The sequence below is a fragment of the Rhinolophus sinicus genome, chromosome 8 (genome assembly GCF_057876585.1).
Source record: "Rhinolophus sinicus isolate RSI-liver-muscle chromosome 8, RSI-T2T, whole genome shotgun sequence".
NCBI lineage: Eukaryota > Metazoa > Chordata > Mammalia > Chiroptera > Rhinolophidae > Rhinolophus > Rhinolophus sinicus.
In genome coordinates, this window is record NC_142508.1 from 50,330,555 (window position 1) to 50,347,870 (window position 17,316).

Consider the following 17,316-nt stretch of genomic DNA (forward strand, 5'->3'; position numbering starts at 1 on the left):
TCTGTATCACTCTGTGAATCATTTGGGGACTTAATAAAATCACTGACTATTCATAATTTATTAACATTTAAGAAACAGTACAAAGGTAAGTAAGATAAGTCCTGAGAAAGATTCAAATCTAGTGGAAGACAGACACAGCACCTGGGTAATTAATATGCAGTACGTTTCTAAAGTACTCTCGTGACAATTAGAGGAAGTGCCATTATTGGGGAACTTTTCACTTACTTGGAAATCAGATAACATGACTATTATTCCTGACATGTCTTTGAAATGCTGGGCAATACTTAACCAATTTTCCAATCCAGTGTCTGAGTGCCTCTTGTGACATACCAACCCTCAGATTCCGATGCAGAAGTCTGTTGATTTTACATGGTTTCTACTAATTAGATCATTCACTAGCGTGGCCAAGAATAGAAAGATGTGGTTAGCTGTGTGCCCAGAACGTAGGTTTCAGAACTGTACTTCCGTGAAAAGTTAACACCTGGCCTCTTCCAGGTGGCCTGAGATCAGAAGCATGTAGAAAAACAATGAGAGAAAAGCCCTTCTGGAGAATTAAGAGGTTTTAGTGGGTGCAATTTATTTTTATAGCTAGGCAGCTGAAATTTAAGGGGCGACTGCAGGAACCCTAAGCATAAGTTGTAAACTATGAGATGATTGAGCTTGACAATTGAGCTGGTCCCTGGGTCAGGCAGGATTAAACAGCCAGATGCTCAAAATAGTGATATTATAGGGATTTAAAAAAATCAACTTACTTTAAGAATCATCTTCAACTATTTGCTCAAGGAGTTTTACCTTTTTAAAAACAAACTTCGTATTAGGGACAGATTTGCACTATTTCTCATACTGTGCTTTCTCTCGTTTGGTGCCTCTTACCCCTGCAAGGAGGTAAGATGATTTTGGACTGCGTTTGGGTAGGCTTAGGGGACACACTCACCGGCACAGACATGAGACAGCAGTCTCACGTGGGTGGCCTGCAAGGTCTGTGACTTCATTTCAATCTGCTCACTGACTCATTGTGAGCCCTATGACCTTAAAGATGGCTTCCGAGTTTGCAATTAGCATATCCAGCATGGCTTCTGTCTTTTGTTCCATTTTCTGTGCTATTGTTTAGGTTTTGGTGTTTCCCTCTCTCCAAGTTTTGCATTTGATGATTTATAAGATGCTATTGATCTCCTGTGATGCCTATGAGATCTGGTGATAAAGATGACAGGGAGGGCTGGCCTGGTGGCTCAGGTGGTTAGAGCACTGTGCTCCTAACGCTGAGGTCACCGGTTTGATTCCCACATGGGCCAGTGAGCCCTCTACAGCTAAGATTGTGAACAATGGCTCTCCCTGGAGCCGGGCTGCTGCGGGCTGCTGTGCTGCTGTGCTGCTGTGAGCTGCCGTGAGTGGCAGACCAATGACTGGCAATCGACTGCCTCGGGAGGAGTGCAAGGCCCATAGCACCAGCATGGACCAGGGAGCTGTGTCCTACACAACTAGACTGAGAAACAATGGCTTGAACCAGAGTGAGGTGGGGGAAGGTGGAAGAAGGGGAAAAAAAAAAGCATAGAGAGACAGATGGACACTGGAGAAGACAGTTTAAGAGATGTGGAAGAGCGAGTGAGAAGGGACATCACGTATTTAGTTGGAGATCCAGAAGAAGAGGAAAGGAGAAGGGAGCAGCAGAATTCTCTGGAGAGAAAATGATAGAGAAATTCCCGGACACGATACAGCCATCATTCACAGCTTCACAAAGACGACAAATTCCCAAGCAAGATAAATACAAAGAAATTAATATCTAAATGTATGTTAGTGAAAATGCAGGATAATGAAGATAAAATCATAAAAGTAGTTAGAGAAAAAAATTATCTTTCAGCAAGATCTTTAGACCTTTAGAAAATCTCCAAATATCTGGAAACTAATACACTTCTAAGTAACCCAAGGGTCTAAGAAGAAATCAAAAGGGAAATTAGGAAGTACCTTTAACTGAATAAAAAGCAAAACACAACATATTAAAAACTGTAATTAAAAATTGAAGCAGTATTTAAAGGGAAATTGAGAGCACTAAACTCTAGATATCTCAAATCACTGAATGAATCACAAATAAATAACAAAAAGATCTCCAAATATTTGGACACTAAACAGCGTACTTTAACCCCAAAGAGGAGAGAATTTTGATTTTGGCCACACTGGAGCAATGAGACTGGATTTATCCTTTCCCCTCAGACAACTACTGTGTTTCCCCGAAAATAAGACCTAGCTGGACAATCAGCTCTAATGCGTCTTTTGGAGCAAAAATTAATATAAGACCTGGTCTTACAGATATTATATTGTATTATACCCGGTCTTATATTATTGTAAAATAAGACCGGGTCTTATATTAATTTTTCCTCCAAAAGACGCATTAGAACTGATTGTCCAGCAAGGTCTTATTTTCGGGAAAACACGGTAGAAAACTGGACAAAATAGATGAAACAATGGTTTTGATTTCTCCGTTCCAGTTCCTCTCCTTTTCCCCTGCTCCCCACTCCCTCCTTCCTTCCTGACTTATTCCTTCCTTTATTTCACAGAGCATTTGAGGAATATCATCATGGTTGTTTGTCTCATTAGAACAAAACCTCCTGGTAGCTTGTGGCTGGGTCTTCTGTTTTGTATCTCAGGTGACCTAGTATAATGTCCACATGTTGTAGTATCCAATTAATGAAATGATTTTCAAATCATAACCTCACTTCATAGCACATAGACTCTCTTAAATTTGTATTTTGCTTTTTACTTTTGTAAGCTTTCTGATGTTTTCACTTGACTTTCCCAAGAATTCTGTGTAGTAGGTGGGTAGATTTAATATTCTCACTCTCCAGATGAGAAACGTGCAAAAAAACCTGCCTCATTTATACCACGCTTGAGAGAGCCTTCCAATTACACTTATTATTGGTGGTGAGGGTAAGTTAGAAGTTAGTTAGGTCCATTAGTCTTCTTTTTTCTCTTCTGGATTTCAATTTGAAGACAGCAGGGGGCGCCTGACCACACCAAAGTAAACTTGAAAGTTAATGATATATTAAAGATAATCCATTCAAGCTTCAAAAATGTGAATTTCACTAAAATAGGACCCTGCACTTAATCTTTTTTACTATTTTAGGATTCTGATCTCATTTTAAATGTTCTATTCTCTTTCTCAGTAATGAGAATTCAACCTTACGTAAATCACCATGACACGTAGAATCCCAGAGCCTTCCAATTCAGCTTCAAGATTCTTTGGGATAATAAAAGTATTAAGCCCTGCATCTACCAGGTCTTTCTAAATCTTCAATAGTGAATGTGCTCCCCCCTTTTGCAGCCCTTAAGAGGGGACTGCTGCAATGTATTGCAGACAATGTGCTGTACCTGAAGATGGCCATCTTGCTTCAAGTGCATTGCTTCATAGTTACCTAATAATTTAGAACAGTATAAAGGTAGTAGGCATATTCTTAAAGTCATATTGCAGTAGAGGCAATGTAATGATTTCTGCAGGGCAATAGTAAGGATTTGCCATTTTGTAGCTCATCGCTGAAGACAATTATGTTTTGAGGCTGAGGAGCCAGGTTTCTTGTGAAATTCTGCAGCTCCATCTCGATTAGCTTCTTTTGTTTCTATCATCACATATTTTCTATTCTCTGACAAGCAGTACTGCATATAACGGCAGCTTGAATCCTATTCTACCTTTTCTTCCCATAGTTTCCCCAAATTTAATTTTCTTCTTAAAGAACTACGTTTCTAGACAAGTCTTGGAGTTGTTTGGAAAAGCATTCCTCCCTGGCTGTTCAGCGATTAGTAAATTGATTCGATCTAAGGTAATTTCTTTAAGGCTGAGTCCTGTGGCGGTTCACCCACAAAGTAGGAAACTAGATTGTTTCCTGATTTATGCTGTCCCTTTGCACAATGTGCTTGTGCTTGTCCTTAATTTGTCCTATTACTTTGATTAGAAGTCATCTTCTACGTAACAATCATTTTCACTCTGTCCAAACCACAGCATTCCAGGTCCCACATACAAATGGTTTTCCCATTTATTATTATGTTGAGTCAAGTACTAGAATACAGTTTCCTAGTGGGCTGTTTTAGTTTTCAGGCTTGGTAAACTAACTACCCTCTCAGGGTCATTAGCTCTGTTCTACCGATGAAGAAACACGTCCTCTAACACAGGACATTTGAGGAAAGTCACATAGAAAGCGAATGGCAGGACTGTATTTTCTTGTTGAGCACAATATCCTCAGCACCTAACGGTACTGGCACTTAGGCGGGAGAAGGGATTGTCTTTACTTAGGGTCTGCAAATCCTTTTCAGTGGAGGAACGTTTTTCTGGGTGGAGCCACAGCAATCATTTTATTCCCAAAAGGATCCAAAGTAGGAAAATGGGGCTCCCTTGCAGAGTCACCCAGTTGGGTCAGTCTACACAGGGCTAAGCAATTTGCCTGAACACAAGAACCACCGAAGCCAACCTTCAGGCCCAGGCTGGGCAGCTGCGGAAACGACAGGTGGCGCGTCCCCCGGGAAAACTGAGAACAGACGGAGTTGACCGGCGGGGAGGACGCGGGGCGGAGGGGACCGGGCGCGTGTTGGCCACTTCCCGGCGGACGCCAGTCAGAGCAAGAGGACCCCATGGCCCTTTCCAAACACTCGAATGAAAACAGCCGGGAGCCAGGACCCGTTCGCTCCGGAAGTGACGCTCCTCCACTCGCTGGTCCCCGCAAACGTACTTCCCGCGCGCCGCGCGCGGCTTTCCATCTCCCCAGGTGTCTGGGCACCTACTCGGACCCGGCGCGATGGGCAAGAAGGGCAAGAAAGAGAAGAAGGGCCGCGGGGCGGAGAAGACGGCTGCCAAGATGGAGAAGAAGGTGTCCAAGCGCTCGCGGAAGGAGGAGGTGAGCGTGGCCTGGCGGGTCGGGCCGCGATGCGCGTGTCGTCTGGTGCGCGAGCTGCGCCGCTGCTCGCTGCTGGCCTCCTGCGCCCCGTGTCAGCCGCGTTGCCGGGGTTCGCTCTGCCGGGTGTCCGAGGGGCTGGGAGTTACGTGTAGGAGGAGCCGGGGGTGAGCGGGAGCGCCTCTGCAAGGGGCGTGATCTGGGGGGCAAGGGCTTAAGTTCTGAGCCTCACTCCTCTTTAAAAGAGGGTAAATGTTCCCACAGCGACCCTGCGCAGTGAGCATCCGTGGAGTAAGCGGAGCTCTGAGGCGTTCAGCAACAGTTGATGGTAACCACCACACGCTTCTTTCTCTTCCAGCCCCACTTCCCCTCTCCCTCTTTCTTCTTCTCTCTCTCAGCAGGGTTTGCAAATGGAACAGGCTGAACCTAAGAGTGAAGCGTTCTGCTTTCTATTGACTCTTGTTTACCGGCTCCCTAACCTGGGGCAGTTTATAATGGTCAATGAGTGCTGTGTGCTGTCTGGGCTTTAATCCTCACAACCAAGTGCATTGGGTAGCTTTGGCCTCCCCATCAGACAGGAAATCAGCAGCTGACAGATTACACAGCTCAGGGTCACACAACTGGAAAGTGGCAAGAAGTGGGAGAGGTGAGAGTGGAAGTGGGTTGCCTGAAGGCAGAGCCTGTGCCCCTAATGAGTGGAGCATCTAAGCCTGCTCCCAATGAGAGAGACCGGTGGAAACGCCTATCCTCATGTGACTCGGGTTAAAGGCATAATGGTGGGCTTTAGTGCCAGCTTGTACCAGGCATTAGGGACGTGGTGGTCAACAGGACAGCCCATTCGGTAACTAATTACCCACATAGAAGTAGCAGGATCATGGATGCTTCCATTGACTGCTATGAGGGTGAAAATTGGCAGTCGCTTTTGTTAATATCTAGAAAAGTGGACGCTACAACCTACCAGTTACATGCCTAAAGGTTTACCTTGGAAAAATTCTCCCCAGCTACACAAAGGTAGGTACAGGAATGGCCACAGTATTATTGTTTATGAAAACAGAAAATTGGAATTGGCCCAGATGTTCATTCATCAGCCAATGGGATGGGTGGAGAAGCTGTGATGGAGTGGTAGCTCCATCAGTAACAGTGGCTACTTCGGGGAGGTGAACGTGGTACACGCCCGAGAAGGGCAGGGGCGGGGGTGGTACTGGTGGCTGTTTAGGCCCGGGAATGTGGTGTTCTGGTGAAAGGAACTGAGAGAAGCCAGTGCAGCATGGAGTGAGGAGGTAGGATGGGAGATGAGGCTGGAGAGGAAGAGTGGTCTGTAGGTATAGGAAGGACACGTAACTTACCTTCAGTGTGGAACGTGGAGGGCTGTATGTGGGTGTGTATATGTGTGTGCATGGGGAGGTAAGGAGGCAAGGGGGGGCATATCCCAGGTCTCAGCATGAGCAGGGTGGGGGTAGTGAGCTTTCAAGAAGAGAATAAGCATAGAAAGGGACTTTCCCCATGATGCACAGGTTGTGCATTGCCTTGTGGGGATCCAAGGGGGAGGTTAATGCAGGGAAACAGCCACTGGACTGTGGGTAAGAAGACCAGGATCCAGTGCCACCCACCGGGGCAGGTAAATCTTAAATCTGTGTCTGCAGTTGTAAAAATAGAGACTCTTACACAGTGGCTGCAGCCCATAGTTGCTAAGCCCCCACATGCAGGTTCTGTTCTAAGCAGATTGACAAGTCTTGCTTGCTTGGAGCTCTTATTGTTTTGGTGGGAGGGAGGTAGAAACAGAAAATAAATTGAGCAAGAATTCTTATTATCAGACACTGCTATGCAGACAGCAAAGCAGGCTGGTGGGGTGGCCCAGGCTTGGTTTGCCGAGAGGTGGGTGAACGTGCCAGCAAGAAGTCAGGATGGGCTTGTCTAAGTGAAAGGCCATTCGGGCCGAGTGTGAGGGTTTGGAATGAGATGATACACGCAGAGTGCATGCGTCCACACTTCCAAGAAAATTCCCTCTGAGGTCAAGCTCTGAGTGTTTTTGCATATGTCGAATTCTGTGTCTATGGCGAGTGGGAAAGCTGACCCAGGCTTTTGAGCCCATAGTAGGAGTTAAGAAAACATCTCACACGTGACTGCTTGTCTGCTTTTAGGAAGACCTTGAAGCTCTCATAGCCCATTTCCAGACACTAGATGCCAAAAAGACTCAGATTGTGGAAACACCCTGCTCTCCACCTTCACCAAGGTGAGCAAGACTCTTCATTATAGCTTCTGACAGTTTTCTTGTGTAAATTGGAAAACCGCTTTAAATAGGCAACATGTTTTCATAAATAACCAGGCACTTGGGACATTTGCATCATTAAAAGCTCTTCCGTTGATCAGCGCCCACAAAACGTTTTTTTCACTTTTCTTCTGAATAATGGGCAATTGGCTGGTCCGCTCTTTTGTCATGCAGAAACATGGAGATGGGGTCTCAGCACAGCTGATCATCTGGGAAATTGTGCCTGGTTTGAAAGCTCCCCGACTGGTAACAATTTGTGGAGTAAGTGTTGTCCCACTTTGGTTCTGTGGTTCTTAGGTTGTTTTAAAAGTGCCTATCACAGGTAGAAATCTTGAAATCACAATAGCTTTTAGCTGTGTTTGTTTATAATGCTTTTACATTCTTGTGAAAAATGTTATTAAATATAAATTGTGTAGAAGGCATTTTAAATGAATTTGTAAATTATGTGAAAACTCCAAGGCGTTTTTGTAGGATTTCAAACACTTGTGGGATAAGCTGAAATGAGCAGGCTTTGGTTTTCATCTGCCTTCTTATTCCTCTGCATCAATTCTTCTGGTCTTTGAATTCCAGTTGTTTTATAGTTTGAGTTAGGGCTCTGTAGTTCTCATATTTGCTATGCTAACAGCAGAGACAAGACACCAAATGCACGGAGTTAGGAACCTAGAAAAGGCTGAGTGACTCTAACTAAGAGATAAATACCCTGTCCTTCAGAGTAGAGGAAACGTGTTAACTTCACAAGCATCTGGGACTGCTTGGTTGAGAAGTGATGTGCTTTGTTTCCCTCAGGATGAGATTAGTCTCCCTAGAGCTGTCCTCAGCCTGAATGGAGGCCTGGGGTCCAGCATTTCAGGAAGGGTGGCAGTTACAGTGCTTCAGGAGGTGCAGGTGACGGCTCTGGGACCTGAACTCCAGTGACCTGGGACCCAGAATTTAATCACACCTGTTCAGAGGGGTGTGTGTGTGTGTGTGTGTGCAACATGATTATCCCCCCACCCCCACCCCCCGGGCCAAATGAGCTGACAGCAGCTTTCCAGCAGCTCCCAAAATTGGAGGGCCTTCCTGTTCTTCATTTAATCAATTCTGTTAGGAGTCTGGTTTTATTTTCCCCTATACTTGGCATGTTACCGTTGGAGCCAAACATAAGTTCCACATGCAGTAGATGTACTTTTTCATTTGACTGGTTGACGCAGACAAGCCCTTGAGCTCTTTAAGGCTTCATCTGTACCGCGCCCCTTAGAGAAGCCACTTGTGGATGGATTATTTTTGGATGACATTTTAGAACTTTTCCTAACATAACACCCCAAAAGCCAGGTTTCATGTCAGGATATAATTTGCAACCTTGACGATTCCCTGGGTCAACTGGGAATGCTTGCTGACAGAGGGAGCAGTTGATGGAACTGAGATATAATGAGATTAAGACGTTTTGGTTGGCTATCTTAGTGACATCTCAACTCCTACCTCCCCATCATCTTGTGGCAACAAAACCATGAAAATTACCAACTTTTGTAAGAGTAGATCTCTACTCAGATGTAATTTAATGGGGAAATAAGGACAGGGCTGTCAGTTGCATCAGTTTTTCAGGGTGCCTGTGTGTCTGTGACCTGGAGAAGGTGGGCATGGACGGCAGTCACACTTTGCTGCCCTGGGCCTAAATTGAATTGTTTCCCAAGTTGTGTTTGTTACTTTTCCACAGAAAATAAGTAAGAACACGATTTGTGGTCAGAGAACTTTGGGAAACACTGGCTTCCTTTTTTTTGAAAAATTTTTTTGCTGTGATAATATATAACAGAATTTTTTTAATCTTAACCATTTTTAACTGGACAGTTCCATGGGATGACTTACTTTCACAATACTGTGCAACTATTACCGCCATCTAGTTCCCAACATTTTTCATCACCCCAAATAGGAACTCAATACCCACTAAGCAGTCGCTCTCCAGTCCCCCTCCCCACAGCCCCTGCCGACCTCTGCTCTCTCTCCCTCTGATTTGCCTCTTCTAGCTATTTCATGGAAGTGGAGACATACAGTGTCTGACCTTTTCCACTTAGCATAACGTCCTCAAGGTTCTTGCACATTGGAGTATGTGTCCGAACTTCATACCTTTTAAGATTGAACAGTAGTCCATGGATGGATGGACCACATTTTGTTTATCTGTTCATCTGTTCATGGACCTGTGGATTGTTTCCACTTTGTGGCTGCTGCGAACAATGCTGTAATGAGCTTTGCTGTACGGGTATCTATTTGAGTCCCTGTTGTCAATTTTCTTGGCTATATCCCTAGGCTTGGAAAATTCTGTGTGTTTAACTTTTTGAGGAACCATGAGACTCTTTGCCTAGCAGCTGCGCTGTTTTAATACCCGGTTCTTGACTGCAGAATTTCTCAGCCTATAGAATGTTTCTGTGTACAACACATCCCCAAGAGAAAAGAATCTTTCCGATTTCCCAAACTTAGTCAACCTTGAAACCTTTTTTGCTGTTGAGTAGCTTCCTTTGGAGTTAGTGTATGGAACACACCTTGGGGAATACCACTGGAGGGGATTTTTGAAGGAAGGGCATTTTCCAGTGACTGACCTTCCCCGTCACCACAGCTTTCATTACTTTCCACTGAAATGGTGAGGCTGTACGTATAATTTCCTTACAGCCATTCTTTTGTCCTTTTGTGTTAAATAAGTAGAAAGTGGTTTGCATTTTTTTTCTAGAGGGAAGTTATCTGGGATGTCGATTGAAATGCTTAAATACTGGACTTTTTAGAGCAGTTTTTTTGTGATTGGAGAGGACAGACCCTTAAAATAGGCAGTTTTGGACAATTGAGCACATATGTAGGAGCGCCTAGACGTGTCACTGCCTGGTGATTTTTAGCCGGCTGCTGTGGGAGCAGCCCAAGTCCTGCCCACCGGGGACAGGGAGCCTGGGTACTAGTATCAGGGTCCAGACCGCTTTTAAGGGTGATGCCTTAGCTTCTGTTCTCAACCCCAGGCTCCTCTCTCACAGAAGTTTAGAGAAGCCTAGTTCCTGGTGGTAAAACACTCTGATGGAAGGGAAAACGGCGCTCAGATTGGGAACAAATGGATTGATTTTGTGTTGACCTACTGCTTTTATCTGTTGCAGGTTAAATGCCTCACTCTCCGCTCATCCTGAGAAAGATGAATTAATCCTTTTCGGAGGTGAATATTTCAATGGCCAAAAAGTAAAGTATATATTTTTTTCTTTTCCCCCCAAATTTCCATGGGTCTCATTGGGCGTCAGATTAATGTAAAGCAATGATATCAAACACTCACTGGTCCTTTAGTTCCCCTCCCGTATGTGCCCCTTGCTGAGCCGTCAGGACTGGTACGCGACGTTGTCCTTGACAAGCTATCAGCTGCCTTCAGTGACCTTCAGGGTCACTCCTCTTCCCGCCTGCTTGAGGGTGACCAGCACTCTGCTCGTTCGGGTTCATTGTTCATGCTCTTCTTCCTCACGATGGGTTTCCAAAGTTGTTTTGAGTAGAAAAAGTACGGATCCATTATAGAGCTAATTTTCACTTTCACTTGTAAGCAGGCTAGGTTTCAGAGTTGTATATTAAACAGTTAACAAAAGCGTAAGTTCGCCTTCTTTGCATGGTGGACAGATGGTTTTTTTCCTTGTCGTTATCCCAAAGGATCCAGGGGACCAGCCACACCCGCCCTGCATTGATAGGATTTGCATTGCTTTAGGAAACATGTTTTCCAGGGAAGGCTAGCGATTGAGATCCTTCTTTCTACTGACCGTCGCTTGCATGGAAGTATCATTCATGACAGTAAAGTTCCTCTTCCCTTCCGCAGACGTTTTTATATAATGAGCTCTATACCTACAACATCAGGAAGGACGCCTGGGCCAAGGTCGAAATCCCGAATCCACCCCCGCGGCGCTGTGCTCACCAGGTATGTGTGGGTACTGACCCCCCAGCCTTCTCTCTGTTCCTGTTGGGGCTTTGCTTCGAGGATTGTCTTAGAGACTTTTCGAGGTGGTAAATACTAGGGCGCCTGGTACAGAGAAGCCTCACACGTGGTCCTCACTGTGCTGTTTTCTAACTTGGACTTGTTCCTGAGCTTCTTTGCACGTCAGTGCCTTCACCTTCCAGGGGGTGTGACGACCGTATGAAATAATCCAGGTGAAAATGCCCAGGGTGGTGTCTGGCATGTAGCAGTCAGCACGTCGCTCCTTCTCCATGCGAATAAGAGCCTCGCATAGGCCCACGGTCTGGTGACTAGGGCGATGAGAAAGAGAAAACAGTATGCAGAGACACGCGTGAATGGTGCACGGAAGATCATTACTGTAGCGCGGATGAGCTGTAACCGGGGATAATGAAGCAGTTGCACGGAATCAGCATGTTGTTGGCTAGTTTCTGCTTGAGGAGCGCTCTGGCAGAGCTATTAACCTATCAGGGAAGGAGGCCTGTTTCAGACCCTGGAAGCTCCGTCAGGAGAGGCACTGGTCGTCTGGTTCATTGTCATAACCCAGTACTTGGAACAGTGTTGGGGCTCAAAACACAGTTTGAATGAGTGGTGCCTCTCCAGGCTGGAGAAAGGTCACTGTGTGCGCCGCTGTGGTGTGAATAAAACGTCTCCGTGCTGCTCCTGTTTCTGATCCTGTGCTCTGAAGTAGCCTGCTGATCTGAAACGGGCTGAGAGGAGGACCCGCCGGCCCCAGCTGCACGGATGGCTTGTGCCCATGAAGGCTCGCAAGCGTTTGGACTGGCTTATCTTCTGGAAAAGAGGAATCCTCTTGCTTTCAGGTTTAAAAATTAGATCTTAGTAAGCTTGGATTTTAATAAAGAAATGGGTCTTGATAAGTTTGAGTCCATTCACCAGAGCCCACTCCAGTTCTCAAGAGTGAGTAATCTGCCCCAGGCTCCTGAGCTCGGGACAAAGTCCTTCTCAGACACGCAGTTTACAGGTCAGCGAACCACAAAACTGGCCACATCATGACTGTCTTTGAAACAGTGCCGTCCATCAGGTGGCACATCGTTGAATATTCTCAAGGGAGGAGGGCTCTGTCGGCCACTGGCCAGCCAGGGGGCTGTGTGGCTCTGGTGGGTCTAGGCTGTCGTGGGTGGTTCCAGTGTGGCCTCTGCGTCCTGGGCCTCCAGCAAAACCACAGAGGGCAGGCCCTGAAAGGAGAGTGGACAGGAAAGACATTCTCAGGTGAGGTGAGGGCTTAGCATTTGCGTGTTTGGGTGAGATGGAGGCCAACCTGGAGTTCTGGGGGAGGCGTTCCAGTTTTATGTGTGTTACCTTTTAGTCTTTGCTTCAACCTTCTACAAACAATCCAACCCAAAGCTCAAAAGCCCTAGACTAGATCGTGTATGAATTGCCTTTAAAATTCTCTCAATCTGTGTTTCTTGTATTTGCATCTATAAAGGTTATTTTAGGTGACATTGGAGCCACTCTTATCTTGGCTATCTGAAATACATTCCCTTACACGGTGTTTTCCTTTTCTGGGAAGGCTTTCTTAATCACGTTTGACTTGTTTTTCTCCTCTTGTGAAGGATCTAGCATGGCGATCTCCAGTCTAGAGTCTGGAATGTTGCCCTCGCCCCGTGGAGCTGGAGCTTTCAGTGGGGTGATGGGAAACTCAACTAGGTGGTCACTGGAGAAACACCCAGAGACGTGGGCAACGTGTGTTTTGCTGATACTGATGCAGGGTCTTGGATGTTGGGTGTTCTCGCTTTATTTTCATTGAGTTAGTGAGTAACCTTGGGAGTGAGAAATGTAATTCTGCTCATGGGATGTGAGCCCTGGAGTTCCTGTTCTCAGCTGCTTCCCCCACTCAGGCAGGCACATTGGTTCATGGGATGTGCCCGTGGGCCGCTTGTTCCGGGAGTGCTTCGATGTTCTGCTACGCCCAGTAATACACTTCGAAATATGCACATCTGATGTGGCATGATGCCAGGTTAGCGTGGCTTACGTGCTGTTCTCCCCTCTCCTGTGCGAGAGCCTCCTGCGTGTGTGGGCCAAAGGACATTGTCTTCACTGCTTCTCTGTGCCTTCCTATTATGCTTAAATCTTGTAAAAATAAATGTTAATGATGTGACATAAACATTATACATCACACATGTTTCATTCGTGAGTGCCAGTGCTTAATAGCTAGGAAAGGGATTAATGAGGGCAGGTAAACAGCTTTATTATAGATATTTAATAAAAAATACTGTCAGTTTGTGTTATGACTGTTGTTAACTTTTGGTATAATTGTGTTCATTTTAATGAGATATGGGGTCTAAATATAAGGAGATGCTAATTTTACAACCTAGGAATGCATGAAAGTTTATTAGGTTTTTGACTTGGGAGGATTTGTTGATGGGGGATTTTTCCAGAGTTTTCCCCTTAAAGTCTGGAGTGTGGGTGCTGGCCGAGACTACTGTGGGCCGTGCTGTGCTGGGCCGTGCAGGTGCTGGTCCCCACCCGTGGAGCCAGCCGCGAGCTGTTCAGCTGTGCCCTGACCTGTTACCTTTCTTTTCACAGGCTGTGGTGGTGCCTCAGTGCGGCGGGCAGCTATGGATCTTTGGGGGAGAGTTTGCTTCTCCCAATGGAGAGCAGTTTTACCACTACAAGGATCTCTGGGTCCTGCATTTGGCCACCAAAACCTGGGAGCAAGTCAGGTAAGGCGCTGGGTGACGAGCCCGACCTCTGGCGTGGCTCCTGTCCCGTGCCAGCATTCTGAGTTCACAGTGATGGGATCAGATCTCACAGAGTTCCAGGGCTCCAAGGAGCACGATTGCAGAGCCCGGAGAGACCAGCCTTGCTGGGAACTGCAGGAAGGGAAGAGCTGCCGTTTCCTCTGCACCCGTCACAGAGAAGCCTGGCGTGGCCACAGCTACTTGATGCCTGGCTTTGGTGAAGGCATTGCCAGAATTGCAGGGAGCAGCACTGAATCTGGGCTTATATTCCTCTTCCTCCCTTGGCCATATCTACATTGATCATATTGCAGTACAGTTGGGCATCTATGTATCTCCTTAGAGGCAGCTCTGGGTTTCGGCTCGCTGGAATGGAGCTGTGGTGTTTATTAAAAGGGGGTACTCTTTCTAGGTCTAACTGATGTAGAAACAGTGGGGCTGATAAGAGGAAGGACGGGCAATGTCTTTCTATTGCTCTTCAATAAACTAGGCTCAGCCATCATTGGAGGCTGACTTCTGCATCTGTCAGTGACATTGGTATGTGGTTGTCACATTTCTGTTGTACTTCACCAGTGGTGTCAGCGGTTAGAGCTGCACGCCTGACTGTGGAGAGACAGAGTGGAACTAATGTCTGCATATAAATTATTTACGAGAAGAAACCTAGGAATGTGACAGATTGAAAGTAGAGTTATGTGGCTTCATTCTTCTGGGGTGCGCATGCCCGATTGCTGGGCTGTGTGTGCCATGTTGCAGGGTGCCTTCGTCCACTGCTGAAGCAGCAAAGTAGGGTTTCCTCGCCTCGGTGGACCAGGTGGCTGCATTGCGGAATTCAGTAGTGGTGCAAAATGTTTTCAGGTCCTGGGACTTCCATCGGAGGGGAGCCTCCCTCCCAGGAGGGTGTGCTAGGTTGTTTGGTGATGAGCCCCTTAGGAGATCGCAGGGCCGTGGAGGCCTGATCTGCTGGCTTCAGGCCTGGAAGGGAACTAATGACGTAAAGAGTCCATGGTGCAAGTGGAAAGTGTAAGTAGATTGGCTGACCTGCTGGAAAAGGACTCAGTAGCCATCTGAATGGAATTGGAACCAGGAGAGCCTTGGTGTGTACGTCCCAGATTACGGACTTAATTCTCCTTTCTCTCACCTGCTCTGGGAAAGCTTCACTATCTTGGTAGGCACAACAGTCAAGAACTTATTTTCATATTAAAATTGATTTCATTGTGTATATGTTGAAACTTAAGTCATTTTCCCCTTAATTTAAAAAGCATTTAGGCCTAGAGCCATAGAATCTGTTGTCTTGCTTTGTTTCCATTTTTTTGAAACCCAGTTTTATTTATTTGCTCATTTGTTCATTGTTGGTGAATTGATTCTTGATATTTTCATCAGCTTTGGTAGCTTTGTCCATAATTTACGGGTGAGGGAACAGTAAACCTCTCCATGAAAGAGTATGTACCAGTCTGATAGCTCCTCAGCAGGGCCTGGGGTTGACGATAGCACTTCTGTGGGGTGTTCCTGCAGTGACAGTCTAAGCTCGTCTGTGACATGCATGTTTTCTCGTGGCCTTCCGACTTTTCGAGTTCTGTAACATGCATTGTGGGTGTTTGTTCCAAGGAAGCAGGGAGGCAGTATTGGTGCGTGGTCACTTTGCACAGCTAGCTGTGGCCGCTGTCCCCAAGACAGACACGGCCGCTCTCACCTCAGTGCGCGACTCGAGCTGCCTCCCGGTGCTGTCAGCTCAGTTATGCCTACGCAGTATTCGAGGTGTCTGTCCTAAATCAGAAATTGTCTGATTAATACATCTCTCACCATTTGAATACTTGCTTATTGTAATTAAAATGTGAGGTTTTGTTTTTTTCTAAAGGTACAGTGTAAAACCTGTTAAAAACTAATGTGAGGGGTGGCTGGTTAGCTCAGTTGGTTAGAGCACGACGCTCATAACCCCAGGGTGGCCGGTTCGATCCCCACATGGGCCACTGTGAGCTGCGCCCTCCAGAACTAGATTGAAACAACTTCTTGACTTGGAGCTGATGGGTCCTGGAAAAACACACTTAAAATAAATAAAAGTTAAAAAAATAAAAAAGAGCTTATGTGAAACAACAAAAATAAAATTCAGTTGCCATTCTTAACCCCTGTATTTTAGTTTAGGTAGAGTGGTGGGGCAGGAAAAAGGTTATGTGCTTTAGCTTTTGTCTAAATTGCAGTTTTTCAAGCCTTCCTTCTGGGTGATGGTCTCTTCTTCTTTATGGGTGAGATGAGCAGAGAGACTGACAGCATTGCTTTGAGCTGTTCCCTTCGGTGGCCAGGGTGCAATGGGTGCATTTCACCAGAACTCATGGTCTCTGAGGGTCATATGGGAGTGTCTGTCTGACTAGAAAGGTGCGGCCAATTGCGTACAGATCTGGAAATCTGGAGACGGACCGTCTGTCCCCACCTCTGACTCTTATTTTGTTAGCCAGAAGTTTTTAAATGACTAGCTTAATTTCTGTTTCTGCAGCTCAGCAAACTTTAGTTACTGCTGCTTCACATATTTATGGTTATGAGATGTTTTAGGTTTGAGGCTTGCTCAGTTTTTAAGGTCCCTGATGGGATGTAGAAAATCATAAATGGGATACACGAGATATTTGATGACAGAGGTCCATTTCCCTGTCTTCGTTGTCTCCCGCCCTTACTCATCTTGGGCTCTGTGCTCCAGCCTTCCTAAAACGCTCGGTGCCTTGACCATCCTTGCAGTTGCAGCGCTTCCACCCACCCTGCCCCAGGTGTCTCTTGAAGACCGTTGAGGAGAGCGCACCCCCGGTGTAGCCCCTTCTCTGGCTGTTACAGTTGTCTGTAACCCATCATACCCGGGAAACAAGCGTATCTCGGGCAGGGCTTCTAAGTCAGTCACTGCACCGGGAGCCACAAGAGATGGACAGATCTGACTGTACGAAGTGGTAAAGGTTTTGTATGGGAACTGATGCCACAAGGGCCGTGGAGAATAGTGACAGGTGGGGAGAAAGTGCCTGCAATGCAGAGTGAGACCATATTCAAAATAGAGGTCTTCTGTAAGGTAATAAGCAATGAGCGGCTTGACAGAAAACAGAGCAAAGGACATAAAGAGGCCAGTCACAAATGGCAGACCCCAAAAAGGAGTCCCATTCAATGTCGGCGAGGGTTAGGAAAACAAGGACTTGGTGCTGGTCAGAATGTCGGCAGCATCTGCTGTTCCATCATCATTCAAAGGTGTGTGCCCTTTGACCCCGGATTCATTTCTAGGAATATACCTGAAAGAAATACTCTATTTACTATACCCTAAAGAAGCACTCTTCCAGCACACCGCATTCTCGTTTGGGTGCTGGATTTACTCTTTCAGGTACTTCCCAGTGTTCCAGGTACTAACAGACTTCAGGCTGGCTGCCCCATGGAATAAACAGTTTTTCTGGCCTTGTCTGAACCTGGAAGGGGCACCTTAAAGCTCAGTTAGGGTTTCTGAGCAGGAGTGGCTGGGAGATTTGTCAGCCCGGGGAGATGGCTCAGCGCTGAGACAATACCTCCGTGACTCTATTA

General features: G+C 46.2%; 1 protein-coding gene across 1 annotated transcript in view; it reads left to right on the forward strand.

Moving 5' to 3' along the window:
• Positions 1 to 4,697: 4,697 nt before the first annotated feature.
• KLHDC4 (kelch domain containing 4) overlaps positions 4,698 to 17,316 on the forward strand; it is a 41,250-nt gene continuing 28,631 nt past the window's right edge. Inside the window, exons 1-5 of the mRNA XM_019742724.3 lie at positions 4,698 to 4,877; positions 7,016 to 7,107; positions 10,251 to 10,329; positions 10,946 to 11,044; positions 13,625 to 13,761. Coding sequence (XP_019598283.3) covers positions 4,779 to 4,877; positions 7,016 to 7,107; positions 10,251 to 10,329; positions 10,946 to 11,044; positions 13,625 to 13,761 — 506 coding nt within the window. The 5' untranslated portion in view covers positions 4,698 to 4,778. The remainder of the gene's footprint in view (positions 4,878 to 7,015; positions 7,108 to 10,250; positions 10,330 to 10,945; positions 11,045 to 13,624; positions 13,762 to 17,316) is intronic.